The 20,809-nt window shown below is 39.4% G+C and overlaps 1 protein-coding gene across 3 annotated transcripts; it reads right to left on the reverse strand.

The window, feature by feature from the left end:
- Positions 1 to 6,126: 6,126 nt before the first annotated feature.
- LOC129725941 (ADP-ribosylation factor 1) lies at positions 6,127 to 19,220 on the reverse strand. Of its 3 annotated transcripts, none has more exons than XM_055682392.1 (5): positions 18,821 to 19,220; positions 9,537 to 9,963; positions 9,365 to 9,474; positions 9,174 to 9,299; positions 6,127 to 7,658 (listed from the first exon to the last, which is right to left on the reverse strand). In XM_055682392.1, the coding sequence occupies exons 2-5, from the start codon at positions 9,682 to 9,684 to the stop codon at positions 7,494 to 7,496; spliced, it is 549 nt and encodes a 182-aa protein (XP_055538367.1). In that variant the 5' UTR covers positions 9,685 to 9,963; positions 18,821 to 19,220; the 3' UTR covers positions 6,127 to 7,493. The 3 variants fall into 3 exon arrangements, with proteins under 3 accessions (XP_055538367.1, XP_055538366.1, XP_055538368.1); XM_055682391.1 differs by lacking the exon at positions 18,821 to 19,220 and adding an exon at positions 11,291 to 11,712; XM_055682393.1 differs by lacking the exon at positions 18,821 to 19,220 and adding an exon at positions 11,321 to 11,598.
- Between the last annotated feature and the right edge of the window lie 1,589 nt (positions 19,221 to 20,809).

Raw genomic sequence — 20,809 nt, forward strand, 5'->3', positions numbered from 1 at the left:
GGGGTGATGGGTAAAAGCTTTTGTGTATAAACCTGGAGTTTCCAGATTTACAACAAACGCGTAAAAACCCCATATCTTTTGCACAATTTTACATAAAATTACAGTTACAGAATTACATAACACAATTACAATCAAATACATAAACAGTTTTGTCGGGAGAGTAAAATTGTGCTCCTAACCCTTGGGTTGCTGTCTGGAACCTACGTAGTTAGGCGGTTTTCTCGGTTATGTTGCAGTGTGTACCGGAAAAAAGAGAACAGGAAGCAAATGCTTTCACGAGATAAAGCAGTAGACAGGGATTCACCTATTTCTGACAATAGACTCCAACTGGCGACGTTTCAGTTTGTTTTTGAACACCTTGTCGTGTCCAACGGAACACATCCTTTTTCTGTCAGCCATCTTGACTTCTTGACTTCTTGACTTTTCTCTTTTTTTTTTCTTTGTGCAACTTTTCCATCCGCTTCCTACAACAGCTCTCCAAAAACTGATTCGACTTTTACTGTTACGCAAACAAAGTTCTGTTGCTAGCCGTTAGGTTGCTGTGATCTATTGTTCAAAGTACTCGTTTTTATTTCTAAATATATATCTTAAATGCACATTTATATATTTCTTGTTATTTTTTTTTATTATTTCTTATAGATATGTTTTTATAACATATTTGTTTTATTCAGCGGGTTCATACTCTACACACCTGTACTGAAATAGTGTAATCGAATAGCTCGTGAACTTCATTGAATTGTCGACATATTGAAATTATCGGTTCATTTCGTCCGTATTCGGTTCTCCGGAACTCCAATCTCAGCGGCTCTCTCCGGCGTAGGGGAATTGATGGCACATACAAATTTAATTGGTCCAGTATTATAGGAGCGTCAACAACACATAGTAACAGTTTTGCCGCGAGTATTGCTCTGATGGAGTCACACCTGCTGTAAAGTGTTTCCATTCCAAGAAGCCTGCACCGGATGTCGTAATGCGGTATGCTGGCTGCATTGTTCCATGGAAGCAGTCTGAGAGCAAACCTCGTAAATTTCTTCTGGACAGCTTCGAACCGGGCGATCCAAAGATCTGTATAAGGACTCCATACTACACATGCAGTCTCGAGTGATCGTACAAGTGAATAGTACAGTGATCGTTAACTGTATGGGTCGGTAAAATCTTTCGTAGTCCGCATGATAAATCCCAGATTGCGATTTGCTTTTGCAATTACGTTTGAGTAATGGTCGCGAAATGTGAAACTTGTGTCCAGGATGACCCCCAGATTCTTTACTGAATCTACACGCTCAAGTTGAGTGCCACAGATTTGGTAATCCCATATGATTGGTGCAGTTTTACGGGTAAACGATATAATACAACATTTTTGGGCGCTGATAGTCATGCGGTTTCTCAGGCACCAATCTTGAAAGAGATCGATCGTCCACTGAAGTTCCTTGCAGTCTTCAATGTTCCGTATTATTAAATATATTTTCAAGTCGTCAGCATACACTAAACTAGCTCCATGTGGAAGCAAGCGGGATATGTCGTTGAAAAATAACGAGAATAATAATGGACCAAGGTTGCTACCTTGGGGAACGCCAGAGCTGTTTGTGAAATAATCGGATTTCACCGCAGCAAGCTTTACGCAAAGGCGGCGGCTAACCAGGTAAGATTCTAGCCAACGTGTGAGAAATGATGGGGCTTCTAAACGGTTTAGTTTTGCAACCAGTATTCGATGGTCAACACGGTCGAAAGCGGCCTTTAAATCAGTATATACTGTGTCTATTTGATCACCGTTTTCAATGTTCTTTAGGCAATATGACGTAAACTGAACAAGATTCGTGTCAAAAGAACGCCCGGGAAAGAATCCGTGTTGATCCGGCGATATGTATGATTTGGAGGCAGAAAATATGATGTTTCCCACCAGATTCTCAAGTAGTTTGGAACCTGCGCAAAGCGATGTAATTCCGCGGTAATAAGCCACATTACGTTTGTCTCCTTTTTTGTGGACAGGAAACATGAACGACTCTTTCCACAGTGTAGGGAATGTAGATTCTTCTATCGAACGATTGCAGATAACAGTGAATGGGAAACTGAGCGATTCGGCGCACTTTATTGAAATCAAAGACGGAATGCCATCTGGACCAACAGCACTTGAGGGTTTAATTTTTTTGATTGCCTCAATGATGTACAGGATCAGAGGCCGTTTCGTCAACGTTAGCACCAATAACGTGCACAGCCTTCATCTAGGAAGTAACGATGACGATAGCTGCCCAAAACAACACGTCCAGATCAATATCGGTGATTTCAACGCCAAGGTTGGCCAGGAGAAGGAATTCAAACCGGGTAATGAAAAGTTCATCGCACACCGGCTCACGGACGAAAACGGCCTTCGGCTCATTGACTTCACCGCCTCCAAGAACATGGCCATATGTAGTACCTACTTCCAGCACAGCTACCCATATCGGTACACCTGGAGATCACAGATCGATCCGGTTTTGATCGACATAATGCACTTCTCGGATATTGTCAACGTCTAAACCTGTCGTGGGGCAAACACCGATCCTGATCACTCTCTTCTGATGTTCAAAATGAGCCAGATTTTCAGTTGTCAACAACGTCCGCTACCGTCACCCACCACAGTATGAACTGGAGCGACTTAAACTCCTCGAAGTCGCTACTGAGTACGCGCTAAGCCTTAAGGCAGCGTTGCAGGATGAGGAAGAGCTTACCGAAACTCCTATGAAGGATTGCTGGAATACTATGAAAGCAGCCCTAAACAACGCAGCGGAATCGACGTAACGGCTGATTCGACGAGGAGTGTCAAACGATTCTAGACGAGAAGAATGCAGCACGTGCATTGATGCTCGAAAAAGGACCTGTCATATTTTTCCTGGGTCAGAAAGTGCCGTCTGGAAGAGCTGGAGTGTGAGGAAACGGAGCAGCTATATCGTTCTCAAGAAGTACGTAGATTCTACAAGAAACTAAACGACGCATCCCGCGCAGGCTTTGTTCCGCGATCTGAAATGTGTCGGTATAAATATGGAGGAGTTCTGACGTATGAACAGGAGGTGATCGACAATTGGAGGTACTACAATGAACACCTGAATGGTGCAGAGGTAGAGAACCAAGACGTTAAGAGGAACGACTTCTTCAGCACAACGGATGAGGGTGACATACCACCCCCCACGATAGGTGATGTAAAGGATGCTATCAAGCAGCTTAAGAACAACAAATCAGCTGGAAAGTACAGCATGGCAGCGAAGCTTATCAAGTTGAGCCCAGATAGGTTGGCTTCCTGTCTGTAACAGCTGACAGTCAGAACCTGAGATACAGAATAGCTAACGGAGGAGTGGAAGGAGTGATATGCCCAATATTCAAGAAGGGTGACAAGTTGGAATGTGAGGACTGCCGACCGATTCACGATTCTCAACGCCTAAAAAGTGCTCATCCCGATTATCTTTATCACGGGAAGTTATCATGCCGCTTTTGTGGATGGGCGATTGACAACAATCCAAATCTTTTTAATACCAAGTTCCCACGCAGCCCAGACCGCTTACGACACTATCGACCGTGTAGATCTGTAGAAAGTTATAGACGAAAACGGCTTCGCTGCGAAACTAACATGGCTGATTAGGACCAAGATCTTCAAATGTGAACGCAGAATGTTGGATTGAAGGTGAACACGTCGAAGACCAAGTATCTGCTAGCAGAGGAAACCGAGCGCGAAAGGGAGACGGAGATGAGTTCGAAGTGGTTGACGAATTTGTGTGCCTCAGATCATTGGTAACGTCAGACAACAAATGCAGCAGAGAAATCCGCAGACGTATTGTAGCTGGGAGTCGTGCCTACTACGGACTCCACAAGACGTTGAGGTCTGGCAAACTTCGCCCCCGTACCAAGTGCACCATGTACAAGACGTTCATGAGACCGGTTGTCCTCTACGGACACGAGACATGGACAATGCTCGAGGAGGACTTGCAAGCACTAGCCGTTTTCGAACGACGTGTGCTTAGGACCATCTTCGGCGGAGTATGTGAGAATGGCGTATAGAGAAGAATGAATCACGAGCTGGTGCAACTCGCAAAAATGGTGTTCGTCCCGAATTCGACCAATGCACGACGTAGAGACGCGAGCCGGCTGGTTGGACCAAGTAGAACAAGCTCTCAGAAATGAAGGATGCTCAAGAAAAAAGAGACAAGCTACCATGGGCCGATGGCGTTGGCGTACCATTATAACGCAGGTAAAATCCTGAGGAATGTTTCACTGGGGAAGTAATTAAGAAAGTTGTGGTTTATTATTATTACGCGTATTATAAAGTCGTATCCTAACCTCATAGCAAAAGTTATGAAAAATCACATGGAACTACTACGCAGCCCACCTGGCAGAATCAAAAAGTGCGTCCGAACCCCAACATAAACCGCTCAGCCCTTCAAGGGTGGCATCAATCTGGTCAGCTTTATTAATGAGAGGGACTTATTTTTGTTAAGAGTAAATCACACAAAGGTATTATAGAATTCAGCCTGAAAGAAGGGTATCCGTCAAGAAATGCCTTGTTTAAGTCCTTTTTGACATCGAATGTTCTGATTCTACTGAGATTCGAACCCCTAATCATCCGCTTGACAAAGCGGACACAGTAATCTAGTGGTTACGCAGCTTGCCCGAACCCAAGATGTGCAAGGTCCCAAACTCAAATTTTTTTAGATAATACTAGATCTCGACGTTTCATGCATTTCTAAGACATTTAGCATCAAAAAAATGTCAACATCGACGATTTCATGAACTATTCTGGTGAAATCTTCACATGTGCTTTACTGCCGCTATTCGCATAACAGTCCTATGTAAAAGTCCTATGTTTTCTTGCTTCTTGCGGAAATGGGTCCATTGTGACATGCTCTACAAGAGTAGCTATTAAAATCGAGGTTGTGGGAATCAAACCTCACTTTTTTAATGGCTTTTCTTGAAAAACATGCCAAAATGGACCCATTTTCGCAAAATTTACACAGGACTCGCAACTTTTACATAGGACTATTATGCGAATAGCGGCAGTTTAAGGCATGTGTTCCAGAAATGTGACTGCTATTCATTTACTGATATGTATATAAGTCCTGCACCACTTCAAGGGTTAGTTTTATTGCAGGGCATTTCTTGAAAAACTATACCTAGAAACCTAGATTTTTTTATTTTGTTTGCATCAACTTATAACTGCGATCAGAAACGAAAAACGACCAATATTTCACCCGCCTCATGTAACACTTTACAGCGAGCATAACAAACGGTGTTTTCAATCCACAAATTCAAGTGAGGTAACCTAAATTTTTAAGTTATTCAGTTGTTTCAAAGTGAAACAAATCCAAGTTGGTTGTAAACAATATGCCCCTTTTATCGGCCCTAATGAATCAATTATCGTCATTCAGGACACTTGGCAGCAAGAATCAATTAGCTTTGGCATTGAATCGGGTAAACTTTGCGTACTGATTTATGCGTAAACAACGAAAGCACCGGTGGCCGATAAGAATTTTAAATATATACCAGCTGTGTATATACGCACTTAATGACTTAGGTATCTACCTTTAAGCGAAATATACTGATATTCGACCATATATACAAAATGTAACATAAATTTATTTGATATAAAACTAACTTGTTTTAGAATTGCAAAAAAAAACATTAAAAAAATAAATTTCAAAAGAAGCTTATTTATTTGTCCACTTTGTCACGTCATACGGTTCGGCTTTCTATCATCTATCACCTTATTTATCGTTTCCATCATCATGTGCTATCAACCCATACCAGATGATCTTAGCACATCGTGCAAAAACAACCGTCTCCTATGGCAACAAGAAATCGGAATAAGATCAAACATTCCATTCACACAGATTTGCTAAACGGTAAACAAAAATAAAACAGCGAGTGTTATCAATAAACTTTCCGAAACATCACAATTATCATCATAGAGCCTAGAGAAAGGTAATTCATCTGATTTTGCTTACCTTCACTTCAATCATCCAATACTGCTGACGGATGGGTGACGTTAGAAATCCTTGAACCAAATCGCACGACGCGGTAGTTACTACGAATCACATCAATTAGTGCTTTTCTTATTTTTTGTTCCATGCATTTCTTTTGTTCATTACCAATCGAAAAAAAGCGTCTATATATAGTGTTTTATTCATCTTAATTAAACGTAACTGTTACACTTGTAGCTGTAATTTCTTCCTTAAACTGATTCTGAATGAATGTTGTCGGATGTCATTTCCGGATATTCTGTTTACTCTTTTTTAGTCGTTACAGTTCTTTTTTTTTTCATACCGCCTAGTTCAGCGTAGTAGCGTCTTTTGTTGGTTTCTGCAGTTGTCACTTTATTTTGTTTTATTGCAAGACTGAATTCCTTCCGTTTCATCCTCCAGAGAGAAGACAAAAACTAGGAGCTTTTTCACGGAGCATTCATCCATTGCGTTGTGTGGTGTGTGAATATTTGCCTATGCCTATGTCGGTTGAATTCAGAAAAAGAAATAACTTGCCCAAAAGCCACTCATACGCTCACGTTAATTAAAACAAAAATCTTCTCTCATCTTCTAGTATTCTTATCCGTATGCGAATGTTTGTTTTCCTTTTTGTTAGCGGTACGCTAACGTAACTAACCGAGTACTAATGAAGAGAAAGGAGCGATAAATAATAAAAACTATTTTAGTTAATTTTAATACACCCTCTCTCGTATGTTAATCCTGAATGGAAGGTGAAAACTTAATCGAGTACCGTTTTTTTTTTGCACAGTGCATAGAAGAAAAAAAAAAACAAATTGTTGCTAAATAATGAGGCGGCAACCGTTCGCCATTTCGCGGAAAACCGGATCGAGCCCAGTTCTGCAGGATGTAAACAATTATAAGAATAACGATCCGCGGGATAGCTAACTAGAAAGGACGATCTGCCGAACAAACATTTTCTTATCTGCAGCGAAAAAGCATCTGCGTACTGCTTCTGCATAGCACAATCATCAATAATAAGCACATGGTTTCGATTGTTTATTTTTTTATTTTAAGTTACTCCTCGCCCACCTTATTTTGCTCACTTCTCACATGCTATATTATTTAATACGCCTCAGCTTCGGTTTTTTGTTTTGTTTTTTTTTTTTCTGTGTGATTTATTTTTAATTATTATATTACTTTATATTATTTCTGTTCCTTTTGTTTATATAATCATTCACACACACGTCACCTAGCTGGCTTTTGCATTTTAGTGTTTTTTCTTTTGTTTTACTTACTTTTTTTAAGAGGGAGTTGGTTTTTCTGCTTGATTTTGTTTTATTTCTTTGCTACAATTTTTTGTTGGTTTTCCCTATTTTATCATCTTCATCTGAGCTTTTCTTCATCTCTCTTTCGCTCTAGCTTAATATGTATCTCGATCTCGCTCGCTCGCATTGCTAGTTCGCGTCCTGTCTGTTTATCTTGCGTTTATTGAGGCTGCTCTTCTCTGCTGTTTCATTTTCTCTTGATCAAAATTTGCCTCCCCCTTCTAGCTTAACGGTTAGCATTCTTCAGCTGGTTGGACAGCCAGTCGAGACCCTCGTACAGACCGTCGCCGCTTGTTGCACAGGTCGCCTGGATGTACCAGTTGCGGTTTCTCAGCGAGTGCAGGCCTAGCTTATCGGTGATCTCTGCAGCGTTCATTGCATTTGGTAAATCCTGGAAAGAGGAAATGCGATGTTAGCATTGACTCAATCATTTATCAATTAAAATGATTAGAATATATCCTTCATTTTTCCTGATTTTTTCTGACATTTGAAATATTTTCTTTGATTGAATTCCAATGGCCATTATTAACTACAGCTGAAGGGTCTCGTACAATTTTTCCCCAATTACTTTTCATATCCGATATTCCCTGATTTCCCTGATCGTGAAATAAATTCCCTGGCTTTTCAGAATTTTCCATGCCTTCGTCAATCTGATAAGAACACTCTTGAGAATAAATATATTAAAAATATGGAATGTTTCGAGAGCTCAGAAGTATAGAAAAAACTCATATATTTTACAAAGAAGATGCAATTAGTAAAACGTTCTGTAAATTCGCTACAAAACATTTGTTTTCGAGAAATTAAAATTTATCTCGAACAAAATAGATTTAAATTCAATGAATCACAAAAGCAGTTACGAGAAAGTCCTGACAAATTGTGAAACAGAGGTTTTATTATAACTGAGGACCTTTTTTTTAAATTAAAATTGTATTCGAGAAGAGGAAAAATGATTTTTTTTTACCAATTTTATTTCAAATGGCTTGAGCAGAAAAAATAGGATTTTAAGCTGGAAGTAATTTTTTGCATTTTATTCGATGTTACATCCGGTCATGTTTTTGCGTTTCTTGTACTAGCAGAGGATTCTTTGCATATACATTATGTCATGTTGTTATTATTTCTTCGAATAACACGAATTCCGTATTCTGTTAAATAACACGTGTTTTTCCTAAGACTCACATTTACCATACAAAAATCGCTAAAAATATTTTTATCACAAAAAAGATGGCACATGAAGCAAGTCTAGTTAATTAAGCAATTGAATGGCATGAAAAATCAAATTTTGGAAAAAAAACAAGAAAGTTCTCCAAAAAATAAAATAAAAAACATTTTGTTTCAAGAATCTTTGTTAACAATTAGAATAAAAAAAAAGAATGATATCGTTTCATATACGTATTCCCTACGACGGGAAATGAGATTGAATGAATAGAAAACATTGCACCACTTTAAAACACTTTTATAACAAATTACAAAGCAAAGCAGTGATTTCTTCTTGACACATATTTGCCTCAAACTTTTGCAATAATTAGAAAAAAAATCCCCGCATTTAGCATAGCGTTATTTGCTTTTACTTGTGATTTTGATTACATGAGTTACACCTCAGAAATTTCCTAGCATATGGAATTTCACATCTTTATTGGCTTCTTATTAATTTGAGTGTCCGTAGTGAAAATAAGCTGAAGATTCTAGTGTACAGATTCGGAAATCCTATATAAACAGTTCAGAAGCATTCATTGAGAACTACCGCGCTTATCGCTAACAGCATGTCGTGAGGTCAATATTGTATGTTGACAAATCTTGTCAGTCAAAAGAAAACGAAGTATTTCAGCTCACTATTCCAGATAATAGTTCGCCACATCCTTGGTCAAGATCACATGTCAATTTTCGACGAATTTTACGTTCAACTCACCTGCTTGTTAGCGAATATAAGTAGAACAGCATCTCTAAGTTCGTCCTCCGCTAGCATTCGCATCAGTTCTTCCCGAGCTTCGCCGATACGCTCCCTGTCGTTGCTGTCCACGACGAAGATGAGTCCCTACAGGGTAAGAAAAACGCTCTAGTGTTCCCTTATCCACCCTTTAAGTTTCATTAACTACTCACCTGTGTATTCTGGAAATAATGCCTCCACAAAGGTCGGATCTTATCCTGACCACCAACATCCCACACTGTGAAACTAATGTTTTTGTATTCTACAGTCTCAACGTTGAAACCTGGAAAATAAAAACGTTCGATCAAACTGCCAATAGGGAAAAATCTTTATATCAAATCTCACCAATGGTAGGAATCGTTGTAACAATTTCTCCTAATTTAAGTTTATACAGGATTGTGGTTTTACCAGCGGCATCCAATCCGACCATAAGTATTCTCATCTCCTTTTTGCCGAACAGTCCTTTGAACAGGTTTGCGAATACGTTCCCCATGGTTGATTAGTAGCTCTGGTAGTTCCCGGTTAATACGTTTTGCCTTTTTATCTTCTCACTCGATGCCCAGTTGGAAAGTTAGTTGCTTTAGCGAAGCTAAAATATCCTAACCTAAACGATTTGCTCTTGGTATGGGCTAGGTCTTTCGCACTAGCTGTTTGTTGTTTGCAGGAAAGAAAACTAGAACGACGGGTGCTCCTGCTATTCTCCTGCTTTGCGTAAGAAAGAAGTTGCTATATCCTCCTCGTTACGCTTGTGCAATTGTTTTCAGTATTGAACCTGACAGGCAGAAGAGAAAACAAAGTCATAAATAGTCTAACGGGAACAATAACTGCGTGAGTAATGGAACGAGAAAAGTGTTGGATTCTTCTTACGCACAGTAGATGTGAATGCCACAAAATCAGGCTCGAAATTAAGTTCATAATAAAATTCATTGTCCACTTCGAACCTTACAAACTATCCAATATTTAATCTATGCTAGGTTAGTATTCTTACACTATGTCTTATCCAAAAAATTAGAGTTCAGAGGAAAATGTTTACGAGACGTGTGATGCATGATGAAGCAGGATTTTACATTTTGTGTCACTACCAATCCAGGCTAAGGCAGACTATTTTAAAATTTGAATCAAAACATTTAAGAAGAAACAATCTACGCTGTCTAAATAGACTGTGCAAATGTAAACAGAACAAAAGAACGTGCGAGTTATATGTCAACAGCAAGTTCTCTGAAAGGTGTAATTTTGCAAAAGAGGTTGCTTTACGAATTTATTTTTCATAAACAGTTAAGTATCATGCATCACTTTTGACATTACCAGATCAATCTAATCGACTTTGGAAAAATGTCTATCGTGTCATGTGTCCTCAAATTTTGCATTAATGTCGGATCCCGGATAGCCTCAACCTAAATTTCACACGTGTAACGTGCGTTCAGTTCGATCAAGCAAACTATCGATAAATTGGATTACTAACTACTAACTCATAAAACTTTTAGGCTTTCTTTGACCCCCGAAATGTATGTCAAATCGGACACGGTGGATGGGTGGTTCATGTTTCTCCAGATTTGTTTGTTATTCATTCTTCTGGATTAAACACTGGCCAGTAGCTCTGGCATCACTTCTGTGATCCCGTGCAGCCACAAACGAAAAGCACATCCGATGACGAGGCTCCTATGCTCCAATTTTTGTTTCTCTGTCTTTTCTTGCTGAAACCAAGTCGGGAGCGGGTTGGGGAAAAAGAAGTAATGAATCAGCAGCGCCCGTAGACGGCACACACATTTCATTTTTCATCCTTCTTCCAGACAATCAACTCCCTCTACTTCCTCTCTCCCGGTGCTATATCCATTAGGAAATCCCGATAGTTATTTTCTAAATTATCATTTCCTCTTTTAGATCGGTTGGTAACAAAAATTCGATTCACTGGATTATTAATTTTTACCCGGCCTACCGCCTGTATCGGTCTTGGGTAGAATTTAAACGCCACATAGCAACACATATTGCACAAGGAAAACTTTCCACCCAGTTCACATTTATAGTCCAGATAGTACATTGGGCTAGACCATTTTGGGTTTGGCGATAAGCTTAATCCAGACTTCCAGAGTGCCACTTACACAGTTTTTCTTTTTCCTGCGAAAACGTACTTTTCTGCTGGACAAGATGCTGGTCTGATTCATTCACGTCACACAAGCCGCAACCCACCGCAAACGTAGATCCTGAGTCGTAATGTTCGCTAGGCACAACCCTTGCCGTGGCCAGGCTTTCTTTTCACAATCGACTGCTTAAACAAGACCCGAGGCAAGCCGCGACGGAAACCCAGAACCGAACGAGAAACAACCAACCCACACAATATTCCGAACTTTTGCAGCTACAGAACGCACTGGACGACGGTCTACACGTCAAGATGGCGGCGAATTTTCCACCGGAGACTTTTTTTCTCGCTCTAGTTCTCCCACAAAGCTCTCTCCAGTTCGGCTGTCTGGCACTAGGCAGACAAGATAGGCAACAACCGGTAGTTTCTTTCCGACCTACGGCATTCGGTCTGTGCGATCTCTTTTCTCGCACGGTGGCTGCCACGTCCTCCCTCAAAAGTCGTTTGCGGCTTTCTTGGAGTGACGCTTTTTGTGTACTAAAATTTTGGCGTTTGGCGTACAAACTGTAAACAGGGCGAAAACTGGCTGCATGCTTTGGAGCTGTTTTAAGCTACACTGATCAATATTCACGGTTGCAATACTGGATCCTATTTCGTTTTTTACTAGGGATACCATCCGTCCTGATTTAGCAGGACATGTCCTGATTTTGTTAATCTATTTGAGCGTCCTGATTTATTTTTCATATTCTAGCATTTGTCCTGATTTTCTTGAAATAGTCAATTTCGTAGCGTATCTCTTACGATTTCGGGATACAATCTCTGCGAAGTGACGAGAGAAATCTTCTAGGTTTTGAAATCGTCAAACATCTAGTAATTGTGAAATGACGAGACAGACCCGCGTTTTAACAAAATACGTCCCACGAAACTCTCGCATGCCTTTGGAATGCCCCGTGGTTTCAACAAAATTGAACCTCCCGATGTCATATTTTTCCACTGCGACAGTGTGCCTCTCTAAAAATCATTCTACAATCATACTACTTATTCATCTGCCTTTTCAAATCTATAACTATTAGCATACAGGACAATTGCGGGGCTAACGCTGTGATTTTCATAATACTAACAGTCTCTTTCAGGTTGGGTTTTGAAGCTTTGAGAACCTGCTTGATAGGCCAGTATCGTACCTCGTGACAAGCTAGGAGGACTTAGGCTAATGACATACTGAGGCGTCAAATGAAGCGAAGCAAAAAGCGTCGCAAAAGCGTCAGAACTACTTCTTCGAACGTCTATATGAAACGCTCGAACCGGTCTTACTGGAGCGGCAAAGACGCGTCGATAGAGGCGGCGAAACAGAACGAGTAGTGTTTTGACGCGCGTATATGTACGCGGTAATACCATATTCAGACTAAATCTTTTGTCGCCAGGTGCTTTATATTTGCTTTGTTTTGGTTTACATTTTCGTTTAGAAAATGTTAAAATGTTCAGAAGAGGGTTGTGCAGAAAAACCATGTTCAGACTAAACCTGATATCGCCAGGTACTTAATATTTGCTTTATTTTGGTCTTAAATCTTAAAAAAGAAAAAAGTAGGATAGAAAATACTATCGGGAAAATTGTTCAGGTCGTCGGGAAAATAGCACTGATATTATTGATTGATATTGTTGAGTTTTGATTTGAATGGCCAGAAATCTAGCATGCTAAACTTCTTTGGTCGCGAAAATGCAAGCCGCTGAGTAACTAGCTGTGCTCTCATTGGTTATTCAAATCCTAACAGATATTATAAACTAGTTGAACGTTGCTCGGGGTCAACGGGTTTAAAATTTAGGATAATTTCTTATTTTTTTTACTACGTCTGTAGCGCAACTCACTTCAGTAATATTATTTTATTTCATAAAAAAATCTCTGTTTACTAAAAACGTAATTTACCGTGCTTGAAGAAGCAAAAAAATCTTCATTGGACGAATTCATATTTCCTTTAAACAAAACCGCTATTGGAATCTAGGAATATGACAACACAACCCATTTGCGACGCTCGCTCCAGTATGTCATAGGAAGCTTCACCCAACGCTTCTGTTTATTCCGCTTCTCAAACGCTCAACGCTTCGCTTCATTTGACGCCTCAGTATGTCAGTAGCCTTAGGCTTAGATCAAATTTGTGCCGAAAAAGGGTGTCCTGATTTCTACTTTCGACCAGATGGTATCCCTATTTTTTACAATACTTTGAGCTGTATTCGAGTTATTCGCATTGAAAGAGATTTTGAAGGCTGTTTGCACCTACGTGATCTCTTATGTGTAATTGTCAAAATGAGCGTGATGACAAAATCAAAAATATTCCCTTCCTTCTTTTTCACACCCAAAATCCAAACAAATATCAGCAACACCGTCAACGCAAATTCCACAAAACTCTCCGGCCGATGACGTAGTGAACGCGAATAGCGTTGCGAAGCTATTCGCCTTGCCTTTGGTTAGTGTACAGCCATAAGTAGAGTAGTAAGTGGTAAGATATGCATGTCAACGGCTTTTTTAAGAAGAGCTAAGCTTCATTGGTCATTTTTACTATAGTATTATTACCACTTCGCTCAACCAATGCTCTTTCCGAACGTCTAAAGCAGTAGTTCCCAACCTTTTTGGCTCCGCGACCCTTTTTGCTAAACAAAAAAAAAGCTCCGCGGCCCCCTTTGCGAAGCATAAAGAGTTTCGCGGCCCCTCGAAAGAATTCCAGATACAGGTTTTGCTATATAAGGCAGCATTTTTCGGTCTCATATCACAGAATAGTTAAAAATCTGCTCTCACAGAGATATCTGGAACCAACTTTTAGTTACCCGTCAAATTTACCAAAAGCTTCGCAGCCCCTCTGGATGAGCCTCGCGGCCCCCTCGCTGACCGCGGAGCCCCGGTTGGGTATCACTGGTCTAAAGCCGATTTTGACATTGTACATTGTTTTATAATCAACGTTCAAAGAACAATGCAAAATATTATTCACCAAAGATTTTCGGCACCATTTTTTTTTTTGTTTTGACATAAATACTAAAGATAATCGGGTTTCGAGTTTTCAAACCCGAAACCCAAACCCGATTTGTACCCGTTGGGTTCTACCAGTTCTGGTTTGAAAACTTGAAACCCGACTTTTTCAAATAAGCATAATTATGTCTAATACAAGGTTGTTACCCTTTTTCCCTCGTCAAATTTTTCACTTCGCTAGGAACTGTAAGCTATGTTTTAACTGAAAAAATTGGATTCGTGTCGGGTACGGGTTTGAAAAATATCAAACTCTAGTATATACTATCAAAGTGAAGAGACGTGATGGCAACGAAACTCAATAAGAAAAATATGAAGGTGCGGAATAAAGAAAAGTACCTACGTCAAATTAAGACAGCAAATACCCAGAATTCAAAAAACCAAATGAATTATTCAAACAACACACGGTGTCTCTGGATGGAGAACTTATCCGAAACAATTAGTATCGCTCTGATTCTCGTCATTCGAAAAGTTAGTGTTAAAGTTAGTGAAATGGGAACTATGAAGAGTTTTCAGGGTCTCCGAATATACTGAAACACTCAGGATTTGTTTTTTCATATAATGTAACAATGTTTTGCATAACCGTAGATTTTTTGAAAAGGGGTAGATGGGGTAAAAAAGACCTTCGAAACTTCGAGTCAAAAATTTTTTGAAAACAAAAAAATGCTTTACTATTTTCACACCTGATTGAATTTTTGAAAATCGAATCGGCTTTCGAATGACGAATATTAGAGCGATACTAATTTTTTTCGAATAAGTTTCTTCTACCAGAGACGTCGTGAACACCGTTCGTTTTTCAAAATGGTATTCCACATTATTTCATGACGCAGGAAAAAATTTTCAGTCGCTTTATTTTCCACATTGCTTTTGGAGTTCCACGTCATCACTGTTAACAAACAAAAATCCTTTGAATCTGGGATTCAAACCACTCACCGTACCTCTATATTCTATTGTATTTTCATCACTAAACCAAATCCACCAATGACAGTTTTTGAAATGATGAAGATTTGAGGAGAAAAAAGGATAAAACGCACTCAAATTGTGTTCAACGTTCTGCGATACATTCAAGGTTACAAGTCCCGGGTTAGTAACGAAAGGCTGAAACTCAAAAGGCTGAAACCCGAAAGGCTGAAACTCGAAAGGCTGAAAAGTATGTTTCATAACGAAAGGCTGAATGCACAAAAGGCTGAAACCACAAAAGGCTGAATGAACGAAAGGCTGAAACATGAAAGGCTGTGACTTGAATCATAATCGTTGAAAAATTCGGACACACGGATAACAAACCCTTATAAAGTGACAGAGTTCAATGTTTGAGTATTAATTGGTTTGTGCAATGGAAAATTAATTTTCGGCAACATTTGAATCTATACACACTTGACTCTTGCACACGTTTCCTAGATGATTCAGGGCGAGACGGCCGAAGGCCACGAGTGTGCGCCGGCGACCCGCCGTCGGAAGCGCAGAAATCACCTCTGTATAGGTTCGTTCGTTTTCCTAGGTCTACTGGCTCGTAGGGGTGATCCCCTAGTTTAGGCCGAACGAGCGTGTTCTTTTAGAAATGAACTTTGTGAATTTCAGCCTTATGATTTTCAGCTTTTCGTGATTCAGCCTTTCGTGTTTTCAGCCTTTCGTGTTTTCAGCCTTATGTAGTTTTCAGCCTTTCGTGATTTCAGCCTTTCGAATTTCAGCCTTTCGCGATTCAGTCTTTCGTAGTAGACCCACAAGTCCCAAAGCAATTTAAAAAAGTGTCTTTAAAATTAAGACATTATTTAGGCGAATAGAAATTTTTAGCTTAGCTCAGCTTGACTTGACTGACTACACATACTAATGATTACTCTTCGTGATTGATCTTAATTAGTAAAATTGCTATTTGGAGACCGTATTCTCTGCATCTCCACGAAGGCTACAGCAAGGAAATTTTGCTGTAGGGGGCACACGCGAGTGTGTAATTTATTTCACTAGAATACAAAATTGTTCAGCTTGCTAATTTGAGACCCGTTTAAACCAACAGAGGGTATGTTTTCGGGACCACGCCCAACAAGTGATATATTTCAGTGAACTGGTGTTTGGGCGAATAAACATTTTTGACGAAAAACCTTAACTGAAAAAAGTCCAAAATACCGAAAGACTCTGCAGTTCCAAAGCTGTATTGGGTACTTCGCAGATTACAGAATATAGCTAGATCCATTTAAATTGAAAACTTTACAGGAATTCTCATGAATTCCAATTTCATCGTGTGTTTAAGACATAGAAAACTGAATCGAAACATCATTCTAATTAACCTCTTCATTTTCATATTTTCTTGGATTACATTTAAATTATAACATCTTATAAAGTCCTTTGACACAAGAGTGAGAAATGCATTTTTTAACGTGGCCTATCTTTATAAGCATCCATTTTTCTCTTTGCTAGTGATTATGCAGACGCGATCTATTCTGATCTTTCAACTGCTTTCGACAAAGTTAACCACTGCATTACTGTTGCAAAATTGGAACGCTATGGCCTTAGGGACGCCCTATTAGATTGTTAGATAAGATTTAACAGATCGAATAATCAATTTTAAGATTGGAGACGAGCTTTCCATTTTTTTTCCTGCAACTTCTAGAGTCGCTCAGGGAAGTAACCTGGGACCGTTGGTGTTTCTATTTTATTTTGACGACATAAAATATTCTTCACGAGGATCACACAGACGACTTGAAACTATTTTCCAAAATTGTGAGCACTTCATATGCATCCGTTCTTCAGCAACAATTGAACTCCTTTAGTAGTTGGCGTGCGATTAACCGTATGACGCTAAATCCCTCCAAATGTTCGATAATAACGATAAGCCTCAACAATCGATCAATTCAGCGTGTCGATGCCGTTAAAGATTTTCGTGTATTTCTCGATGACAAACTTACTTTTAAGCAGCATATTGCTTTTATAGACACCCGTGTAGCAGCTTGGGCAAATCTTCAAAATGACACGTAACTTTAGGGTTTAGGAACATAAGTTGTCTGACTGTTTTATATTGCTCGCTTGTTCGGTCGCAGCTTGAATACTACGTCACGATTTAGACTACACATCCAGTGCCGGTTCCTCCGCTACGCTCTCCGGCTCTTGTCATGGCAACGGCTTAAGTCAGACACTCGTCATGAGGATCGTTCAAGTCCGGCGTGAGACTGCCTATGCTATGACTGTGGCCAATGTCCTGGAAGCATGAATTTATTGTCCGGACATTTTTCGACAGGTTAATTTTAGCGCTCCATCAAGAACTCTATACCGAGAGTACCCTCAATGCATCTACCGTCGTACAAACTATAGCTCCAATAGTGCAATCATTGGCCTTTAACGAGCCTTCAACTGAGATTCGTCCGCGTTTGACTTTCATTTATCTATAGAAGTGCTTCGTTCTAATTTTGTTGCCATGTTCAGACAACTGTTGTATTAATGTTTAGTAAAAATAATCCTTATTTTCCTGGATGTCTGTTTGTCTGTGGTTTGAGTTTCAGCTATATAATTAACGCATCATGATCTGTGCAGCGTGTTTTTTACAAGATCTGTTTGATGCTAGTAACGAAACCTGACCTGAATCGGAACTATGTTCGAAAAAAAAACAAAATGAAAATAAAATTGATGAAACAATATCGTGCGAGCTCACCATACATAAACGTCACGAGTAGACAAAAACCGCCTACTGTGTCATCATCTATTCTTGTGTCAGCGAAAACTAATGTTTGCTTTCGCGAACCTAAACCAACATGATATTTTGAAGCTAGATCTTCGAAAAGTTTGAGACAAACTTATTACTCATTGTTTAAGTGACCGAGAGTTACCGATTGATACATAACGGCAGTTCATTGTCGATCACTATTTGGAAGCGTGGGAGTTGCGATGTAAACATGTGATTGCATGTACCTAAACACATATTATAATAGTGTATAATGGACTGCAGATGATCTGTTTATACAAAAGAAAGGATGTCTGCGAAAGCTTTCTAAATATGGGATGAGGCATCAAATGTTGATCTCATACACATTATTGGTATTATTGCGAACTGCGGTCGTGTCTTGAGCTATACCATCTAATTTTTTATCCTGTAGCAAACGTCAATTTGCTTTCGAAATAATCGAATAGAGTGAAAAATGATTAATAGATTGGGGCTCCCATGTTAATCCACTTTGGCTTTCATGAAATAATTAAGATAAAGGAACCAAACTTATTCCAAAGAAAATGAAACTACGTTGGATGAATGCACTGTCAACACGAAAAAAAACGATACGCCTCCTGAACGGAATACTAGAGGCAACTAACTTAAAAACACACCCTTTTTGAATCTCGAAAATTTTTCTAATAATTTACGCAAGTGACAACGGAAATTATCAGCCGAAATAATTTTAACACAATGACCTGTACGCTCTACTAATTTATACAATATTAAAAATTTCACTGAACTTCGTGTTGGCCACCGCAAAACCGAACAGATAAAGGAAAATTGCTTCCATATTGTACTAATTTGAGATGTCAACGGTAAGGAAAAAAATTGGCATGGCTACATACCCGCTGCTACAATGTTCCGTAAGTCAGTGATCCGAAGCACAGCTTTTTTCGATCAATTGAACACAAACGCCAAGAATCTGTTTTCTTTTCAGCCAGCACAGGAACCTGTCTGCACTTTGCCCTTCCTTTTTATACTGTCTGCACTTGCACCACGATTTTCCGTAAGTAATGACGTGAAACGCCTTCGCCTGTGTAATTCCGTAATTCGGTTCTTTCCGGAAATAAATCCTAATACCGCCTTTCAATATCACTGCTACCTTACACAGGGGTTGCTTCTTAAGCCGTATTCACTTTTTCCACGTCAATCGGAACTTATTGCACAAAAACGATACGGAAAACGATTCACCACGATTCAACCGATGTGACCGCGATGACGATGATGCGAATGAAAATTGACAAGTGGACAACTTTCCTTCTGCTGCTGACGGCGAATCTCTGTTGTTCGGGGCGAAAAATCAAGGTCTTCTTATACCTTCAGGTGGTCGCGCGATTTGTTCTGAGTCACATTCGCTCTGACGGAGTTACGCTGCTGCCACCTTCAATTTGTTTACTCTGTGAGTGCAGAAGATAGGAATTTCTTCAAGAGTGAATGAGATAGCAAACATTTTAATATTTTTCCCCAAAATTCGCATACGGGCAGTTCAATGTGTGTGAAGAAGATTATTTAATTCCGTCAGGGCGAATTGAGAAAACACACAAGCACGCAAATTTGTACTATCGTGCTCTACTCTTCACTCATTTCTCAACACATCACAAATTGTGTCAGCTATAGCAAATTCGTTTGGCGAATTTGTCTTATCTGCTTATTTATTTTATTTGTAAATTTCTAACTTTCAAAAGAACCTAAGTAACATTGATCTTTGTTCACTTCCTCTTTGATTAATTACTAAGTTATTTTTACATTTCATGATACATTTTGTATAGTAAGCTAGGCAATGTCGCAATCTTTCAACTTGTGGCGTTGAAAATTTTTATAATAACGATGTAATTAACGAATCAAAGTGAGAGAGGAGAAAACCTCCAATTGTTACTTAGGTCTTTTTGAAAAGTTATGCGAGATTTGCTATGTTGCGTAGATTAACAAAAATCATTTTAGCTACAATTTAGCAACATTTTATTAATTCTATGCTATTTATTTTTCGGTAACTCCCTCAAACTATTATTGTTTAAAGCACTAGGGCTCAATCAATATGTATTCGGGGTCTATTGGCAAAATATAAATTCAACATTCAACGACCGATTTTACTATATTTTGCCTCAAATAGTGCACCAAAAGTCATACGCTACTAATTGGGCACCAGCGTTGTTAAACTCGCTCGCAAAAAGCATGCGATACTCCAAGTGGCGTTCTCGCCGCTACCAAAATCTCACACTAGAGATATTCCTGTCGTACTGTTTCTCGTTCTCTTTTACTTTTGACGTTGACTAACGTCTATATCGAAGTTAGGCCCCTGAATTTGAAAATCTAGTAATTCAACCAGGGAAAACCAGAGAAAAGTGGTCAGGTTTTGAGCGCTTTTTTTGCAGTCATCTATAATCAGGTTTTCGAGGTTTTGGCATCAATCGATCAGAAATTCTTTTACGGTTAAATTTATGTAACAAAAACAAACTTTTGTTTGAGATACACTATTGAAAAATTGGTTATTAATATCGATTGTCTAAATCATACCGCGCAGCCAATCACTACCTCTCTTCCCAAGCACAGTCGACACTAACGGATACAATCGATCTGACTTTGTTGTTATTGTTGTTGTCACTTTCTGTTTCCGATGTTTATGCTGCTGCTAGCGGAAAAAACCTTGCAAATATGCATCTTTTTGTTGGTGTTAATTTTACGACAGCGGCCGGCGCATATAATTTTAATTCCAAAACCGCACCAGTGACATGCGGACGCTAGGTGATAGCAGCTGAAAGGAGGAAAGACAAAAGAGTACCGGTCATCTCGTGCCGGTTTCACCCGTAATGCTGGTGGCTTTTAGTAGTAAATGG

This window comes from Wyeomyia smithii, chromosome 2, assembly GCF_029784165.1.
Source record: "Wyeomyia smithii strain HCP4-BCI-WySm-NY-G18 chromosome 2, ASM2978416v1, whole genome shotgun sequence".
Classification (NCBI taxonomy): Eukaryota; Metazoa; Arthropoda; class Insecta; order Diptera; family Culicidae; genus Wyeomyia; species Wyeomyia smithii.

Coding starts and splice junctions, on each gene's coding strand:
- LOC129725941 (XM_055682392.1), bottom strand. CDS start 9,684: ATGGGGAACGTATTCGCAAACCTGTTCAAAGGACTGTTCGGCAAAAAG. Junction 9,300..9,364: donor ATTATTTCCAGAATACACAG/GTGAGTAGTTAA, acceptor CTTACCCTGTAG/GGACTCATCTTCGTCGTGGA. Junction 7,659..9,173: donor TTATATTCGCTAACAAGCAG/GTGAGTTGAACG, acceptor TCCTCTTTCCAG/GATTTACCAAATGCAATGAA.